This window comes from Loa loa (genome assembly GCF_000183805.2).
Source record: "Loa loa unplaced genomic scaffold supercont3.28, whole genome shotgun sequence".
NCBI lineage: Eukaryota > Metazoa > Nematoda > Chromadorea > Rhabditida > Onchocercidae > Loa > Loa loa.
In genome coordinates, this window is record NW_018108208.1 from 28,676 (window position 1) to 36,738 (window position 8,063).

An 8,063-nucleotide genomic window follows, 5' to 3' on the forward strand; every position below is an offset into this window, starting at 1 on the left:
AAAAAAAGAAAAGAAACAAAAAAAGGACTTGACATAGTATAAAAATTTGAATAACTTTAAGACTGTCTACTAAATTAACAATTGTGATTAATCAATATAACAATATAAACATATCATAACAGTTAAATGAGAGAAGTAAAAGCTTGTCATAAACTATAACCATTGTGTATTGTAGCATTTTCTAGCAACCACTCTCGACTGTCGTAAAAATCGTTAAGGAATACTTCTTGTTGATCAACAATCAAACTTACATATTCATATTGATATGACCATGAGCCACACTGCAAATGATTTTTTTTCCGTCAACAAATTCATTTATTGTCAACCTTTTTTGTGTGTCAAACAAATTAAATGGATGTGGATCACTTCTAACTAAAGTTATAGGAACGGTTAAATAACAAATAAAAGTCGTGACCAATAACAATATGAATCTATATTTCATCCTAATAAAAGTTAGTTTGTCAGAACTTTTCCGGTGAAACCGAAGCTGTACAACGAAAATGCTAGTTTGATTGAGGAAACAGAGGAGCTAAAACTATAAAATGTTCAAAAATGATAATCACACTACATTAGCTTTCGCTATGAACCAAAAAAGATAAGGAGCGGCCAGCCCTAAGAGCAAATGAGATTTGAAAATCTTAGCAGCTTACAATTTATGCTAACAATAGAACATGATTCCGTTTTTTAACGCTACACTGTGTAGATGACTAGATGATGAGTGGAAAGGCAGTCTTGATTATGAAGACAAACTATAAACTGATAATCTACTAGCTCGCAATGGTTAAATATAAACAGGTGTAATAGCTGATCCAGTACAAGAGTTATTAATTGCCAGAACTTTATTTCCAAAAGAACTGGAGGGAAACTGTTCAAGATTTAGAGAATAATTGGCAAGATAATTATGAAAGATTGCAGGAGGCAAGAGACAATATTATTTGTTAATATAAAAAACATTGGGACATTAAATTATCCAAACAGAGTAGGAACAATAAAAAACCTGTCTAACTGGATAATTTGAAATGAACGCAAAGAATTGAAAAAGTTTTAATCCGTGTACTAATGACTATTCAGCCAGTAGTACGCGGTCATTAGTACTGTAAAATTTTATAAAAATAATATATTAGCGAAATATGAAACAGAAAATATTTAACACTCTGGAGTGAAAAAGGAGAAAATAACAGGTGGAATTCTCTAGGCTATTGACGTAGTTATCGGTGGAAAAATTCGTGTACCACTGTATTACGGCGCTACAAAGTAAAGATAGGACGCAGTGTGAAAAAATAAAAGGGCTAATTCATTAAAAGTTGAGGAAATATTGAACTCGAAAATAAATGGGAGCAAATCCAATAACTTGGTTTTACACGGGATTTAATGAGAGAACTTACAATTGCAAAACATTCCAATAACGTAATCGAATGGCGTGTTAACTTTATGTAAATGTCGGTTTAGAGTGCTGAAGTTATCAAATAATTATATAAGTGGAACGAAAGTTATCAAATTTACCAAATTAAAAAGTTATCAAATTATCCCATTGAAAAGTTTTTTACTTGTCCAAGTTCGTGAGGAAGTTCTAATTAAGCTAAAAGAATCAAAGTGTAAACATAGAAAAGCGATGATTCATGAGGCCAAAAATAAAAATCGCTATACGGATTGTATTGAAAATTATCACTCATAATTTGAACAAAGGAGCCAGCTTATCATGACTAAGAAATGAAACATTGAAAATGGAGATTGACGAATTGATATTATAAACACAGAAAGAACTATTAGGAATAAGTTTGTCAGTTTAAGAGACAGAAGAGTAAAAAAAGTGATAAAAGCTTATAGTAAATATCAGCTATGCTATTCACACGCAAAAAATTGTTCAATCTTGTCGTGAATCGAATATAACTATTGTCAAAATCAGGTTGCAGCTATGATGCACTGCTAAGTTGGAATCTTTGCTGCAAATACGATATACAAATTGTGAAAAAAGATAATGGAAACATAAATCAGAAAAGTTGGTCGAAATTGAAATCGCTTGAAGTATCAAGAATTTATGAACTAATACCAAATTAATCGATGCTGGCAAGGAAGTATCACAAACCAGTACGATTCGAAAACTGTCCTATTGGTTGCGAGAAAAGTAGATGGTATTTATTCTATTAGTAATAACATGCAATACCAAAGGAGTGCGGAAAAGGACTGAAAACGGGCGAGATAAACAAATGAATAACTGAACAACATCGATCTAAGTAAGGTTCATAGTAATAACTTCTAAAATCTCGGTCCGAAACAACTGGTAAGGGTGCAAAAGACCTGCATTCGTAAAATGAGAAACTATTTGATTAGTTCTGAAAGAATTTAATTCAAGATTTTAGTGAAAATAGTTAAAGCAGTAATTCTCAACCGGCAGTCCGCGAGAGCGACAGCGAGATAAGTAAGGAAAGGCAGGGATTGTTCATATCAATGCTTGATAAACTAATACGTTAAAGTTTCGATAACAGAATTTATTACTTTTTAACCCTGTGTTCCTTCCTACAAATAAAAAGCCAAAGTAGTCCGCAGCCAAGAAAAGGTTGGGACCACTGATTTGAAGTGACTAATAATTTCCGTCAAACAACTATAATTGCTCTATTTATTTTGAAAGAGGCTTAAATATTGAGTTACAGTTTTGCATAAATGAAATAAGAGTAGTACTCATCACATGCACACAGTATATTGTGCATCTGCAGTTGTTGAAGTTCAAGCTTCTTCCACTACCATGAAGAAGAAATACTAATTACAGTTAAGCTTTTAGTATTTTCCCTAACAACTATTTCAGGCATTTTTATCGTCTAAAATTGTTTTCTATTCTTGACATGGAAACAAAATCAATCCCAAATATAGGTTGTTCATCTTGCACAGTGACCGGTTTGATGTGCTCGCTTATTTATGTTACTTCCATGTTTTCAATTTTTAGCTTTCAATAAAATTTAAAATCGACTTGCCGCAAATGTACAGTTCTGTATATCGAATGGGAAATGTTTAACATTAATAGGACATAGGGCACGCACAGTAATAGGAATAAAAACGCGCAAGCGACCATTGACATTAATTTCTGCCATTGCATCCGGCGCATAATCCAAAACTCTACCTTGTATGCTGAAAATTATCAATGCTATATTATACGCGTCACAGAAAGGCGATTAACATTATTTAGGAGGTTTACCCGGATTTCTAATTGTTCGAAATGTGGGATATCCCGAATATTTCTTCCCACCTTTCCAAATGAATCTCGGCAGCTCAAAAGATTTTTCCCCACTTTTTTCTCATCCTATATTAATATTGCTAAATAAATCAAAGGGTCAATTTGTTGACTCCGTTCTCCTGGCTGTTATTGCATTTATTGCACAGCATTGCATATTCCTGCATGATATAGTGGGTAATAGCATATACTGAATCCAATATCGTTGCGTTTTGAAGTACGATTGGTCTGTTTTATACGCTTTTGAGTGCCGCTCGGAGTTTATTAGACATACGCAATGCTTCGATTAGTATTTATTTGCACTTACGAGATCCAACAACTGTTGAATTTTTCAATATCTAGAGAGTGAAAATTAAGGAAAAGGCCTTCGTTTTCAAATTCTAACACTGAAAGAAGCTAGGACATACTTGTGATATAAGTACAGCTCAGGTTTCCAGAACCATTTCGATGGTATAAATGTTCGTGATATATTATTAAATTCACTAGCATTCCACCTCAGTGAGGGATCAATCCACCACACATGAAAATAGCCAGATATTGTTGCTATATTGTTTCGATGATCCTAAATCACTAACATAAATAGTTTTCAAGCATTAAAAGAATTGCCATCTACAATTAGAAAATAAGTTAATTTCAAACGCATCATTCTGTGAAAAATTTACAAGTTATGACTGGAATAATTTGGCACAGTTATAAATCCCTCAAAACTGGTATTGGTTTTAATTTTCTAGCTCAATTTATCACAATTTTCAGGTTTTCGCTATATAAATCATTAAAACGGTCGATCCTACAGCTGTGACTCATTTCCTCCTCAGTAATGCTCTCTTCCAACATAGCCAATCTTTCTGCGTCTAGCCATGCTTCATTCTCGCACATTGGGTCTCCTTGACAAAGTTTTAAACAGTAAAAGACGAACTAAGTCAAAAATTTGGTATAATGCAGCGCGGACATGAATTTCGGTGGGAGTGTGAAAATTCAGAACAGGTCGTTGGAAAGGTCGTGCTGCTCTCTTAATTTGATTCAAAAGGCGTGTGTGCACATCCGCAGCTTTGCTTTCATCAGAGTAGTCCTCGCCGCCAGTCCTTTGCTCACTAGCCAACATATTCGGTTTTCCAAACTTGTCAAACACTACGTCATTCTGTTTCGATCCAGTCTGCGCCTCTGATAGAAGACCATCATGACTCACTGCAAATTCTTGTAAAATACGGTAAAAAAATAAGATGGAGGAAATGAGCAAAAAAATTTCAAATTCTTCTGCCAGTTACTTTTTAAAACCAACAATTTTATTTAGCAAAGTAAGCTGTTTATTTTACTTATTTCCTCCATCTACACCTTTTTTTTCTTAGTATCAAAACATCAGATGTTTTCCCACCACCTCTACTCAGATCGTAAACCTAGGATACACGCAAATGGACTGACGTTGCACAGCAATAATTTGTAGAAAGCTCTGCGTGATGAGACATTCGAGGCGCATTAAGACACCGACAAAGCCGGATTTCAGAATAACTGATGTCCACTGTTGATGTTGCCAATAATAAGTTGTGATAAACCCATAATCAATATCTCGATCGCGGTAAATAGGATACTGTAAATTTCCCGAATTAATTAAAATCGCTTGATATTTTTATCGCATATTAAGAAAAGGTAGAATTTTCCAAAAAATTAAAAGTGGACTCAGCTTATTCGCTATTTCGTGAAAAACAAACGCACCGATAAGAATAGATCTCGTAAGATTCAGGCTTGTTATATATAAGGTGTACACAAAAACAATTAACTATGCATCTTACTCTACATTTTAATTTATAAAAGTTTCCTGATGAAGATATAAATCCATATTGTGCGTGAAATGAAAAGGTAACGACGTATGAGAAATGTAATAGAAATTCCTATTAAAAGTGATATAATGAATGAGTAAAATTCTGGATAGCTGTAAAGCAACTTTCACTGAAATGATAGATAAAGCAGAAATTCAAAAATGGCATAATAACTGTTGTTTACGCGAATCAAATATTGGTGTTGTTGAGAAGAAATAAAGTAGGCTTGTTTAAATCTTACTTTTCTACGAATTGATAATATTTTGCATTAATTCACTTCTATCAGTTTTTTAGAAGAGTCAGTATTTCTTCAGAGAGGAAGATCATCCGCTAATTTTTAACTCTCACATAACTGAAATAAGCTTTAATCACTTGAGCATTTATAGTTGTATGGTTGTTAATTTTACTTAGAAATATTGGAATGGACACAAGAACCATAATTTTGATTAACTAACAATCTGCTAAACATCCAGTGTGAACCACTCTTCCTTTGTCTGTTCTCTTTGTATCTTTTTTTTTTGGATATCTATCTGACTGACCAATCTCACAATACTGTTGTCATATAGAAATATCATTCCATGGGATGATTATCCCATATGATAAAATTTCAATTTAACCAGTTTGATTTGATAAAAAATATTTTACTCAAAAGAGACAACATATATACTGAAAACAAATAAAAGACCTTTCAGAACACAAACTACAATACAAACAAGGTCTAACTTTTGCTTATTAATATTATTTCAGAAATTTGTCATTAAAAACAAGGCGACCGAAAATTGAAGCTTTTCCTTTATTACCGATATTATGAATATGTAAAAAGCATATTTTTAAATGACAAATTATTGTGCTTAAGTTTTATTAAGTTTCTTTTGGAAATCACAATGCTATTTTTATTTTCATGCATTCGGCTAGTGATTATGCACTTTTTTTGTGATTGATATGCATACGTCAAATTGACTTATCGATATTTCAGAAGTCAAAAAGCTGTCGCATGCGCCTTAGGACTAAAATAGGAGGAGAAATTCTGCTAGCCTCCAATGTACATCTTTATAATTTGAAATGTAAAATGAACAGTACTTTACTTTACATTAAATTAATTTTCATTGGATTTTCACGACTGCGTAAAGACATGCAAATAATTTTTTACGGTAACTCATAACAACGAATATGATTCTTTATGCTGTATTAATTATGTAAGTGTAAAACCTTGACTTTTGGTGAAAAAATCTTCAAAAAAAAAGAAAAAAGAAAATGAAAGACATGATGATGTTCAATTTCTTGGTTTGGAATATAAACAAGATTTCATTATGAATTTGCATAAAGGATAAAGAAAATGAGCTCACCAGTAGTCTTCGACATTTTAATTTGGCAAAATCACAGCGGACATTGCACAATTCAAACACAAACCTTATGGAAATATGAGCAATTTTTATAAAATTCTAAATCATTGTTTTCCAATACAGGATAGGTCAAAGAAACAATTATCCCCTCATTTTCACATGGATTCTTTAAGCTTATAACATACTTTTTAAGAAACTCGCAAAAAATTAAAATAAAACGGAATTGAAAAAATGACGAAAGTGTACAATATGTACGCGGTACAATCATTGTCAGCCATCCGCCCCACTGCCAAATTTACGAATGCTTTTTACTCCAGAGAATACTTCAAAAGCCAATAAACTCAATGCATATAAGTTTGGAGATACGTAGTGAGATGTGTTGTGCATTTTTGGCTATAACCAATAAATAAGAGCCAGTGCGCTTGCATACTAAGACTCATTGCTTTATTTAAATGCATGAGTGGATACTGATACCCTGAAGAATTGGAAATTTTTCAATATTTGAACTCTTTTCAAATCGCATATTACATTAAAAATCTTAAATTATTTCTTTCAACCATCCAGAAATTTCGTAAAACACTTTTGCATTTCACCGTGAAGTCGCACAAACCTCTCAGATTAGGCGAAGTAATATAAAACTAATTTTACTCAGATGGTTCAGGAAATGATGCATCTTATTGTTTCCGCTTTGTGTTGATGCTTGTATTTTTCTTGTACAAGAAACAATTAGATTATACTTATAAAATTTTAAAATAATGATCAATACCTCAATTATATTTATGTGTCATTCAGACGTCAGTTTGTGAAGAACTGTACGTGTAAGATTATTTCATTTAAGTCATTTTTCGTCTTTGAAAAAAAAAAATGTAGGAATCGATGAGTTAGAACAATTCTAAATAACTAGCAGCATTTTTCTTTAAGGAAAATAAGAATGCAATGTGGGCAAGGAATGATTTATGAAGCAACTGCCTTTTCCTCAGCGGGACACCGATTGTTGGCTTTTTAAGTGAGCCCTTAATCCACCAAACCATTATTTTGACAACAAAGATAACAACAACTTAATCAACATATCAAACTGATTTACAAATGTTCAGAATAATTTTTAATTTTTCCAAATGAAAATTCCATCTTTTCTTGATTTCCTATTTCAGCACTTTTAAGAAGGTGTTTCCTTTTTTTTAAAAAAAACGTTTTTTTTTTCTTTTAAGCTTGTATTTACTTTTACTTACCTATTATTTTAAAAAGGGACGAGATATACTCCAGCAAAAAAACCTTGTTTTTGATAAATTTTGACACTGACCATTGAAATTATAAACTTTCAAGTGGAAATACTTTGTTGAGAATTATCACAAATGGCAGAAAGGAATAGAAAATATGCAATTGATCAGTTTCGCTAGATTTGAAAATTAACTTGTATAGCTCGGCACTTCTCAGCTTTTCATATCTACCAATTTTGAAATGGAAGAGAGATTTCTCGGATCAATTTGGTGCCATAAATGGAAGAAACACAAATAGGAAGCCAGTTATTGATGTTTACCCCTGTAAGGTTCATGAATAATTCATTAAGTTTTTAGTTTTCTTGATCCAAGAAATGAATAGTCCAATAGAAAGGTAGTGACGAATGAATGTTCAGCCATTGTGCTGCTTCGGTATGCTGCGGATGTGCACATACGCCTTTTG

The 8,063-nt window shown here is 32.5% G+C and overlaps 1 protein-coding gene across 1 annotated transcript; it reads right to left on the reverse strand.

Moving 5' to 3' along the window:
• Positions 1–2,954: 2,954 nt before the first annotated feature.
• LOAG_10712 (hypothetical protein) lies at positions 2,955–4,700 on the reverse strand (the record flags this gene model as incomplete). The annotated part of the gene is made up of 4 exons (XM_003146236.1): positions 2,955–3,123; positions 3,634–3,788; positions 4,143–4,411; positions 4,646–4,700. The coding sequence occupies 4 exons, from the start codon at positions 4,698–4,700 to the stop codon at positions 2,955–2,957; spliced, it is 648 nt and encodes a 215-aa protein (XP_003146284.1).
• Positions 4,701–8,063: the final 3,363 nt, after the last annotated feature.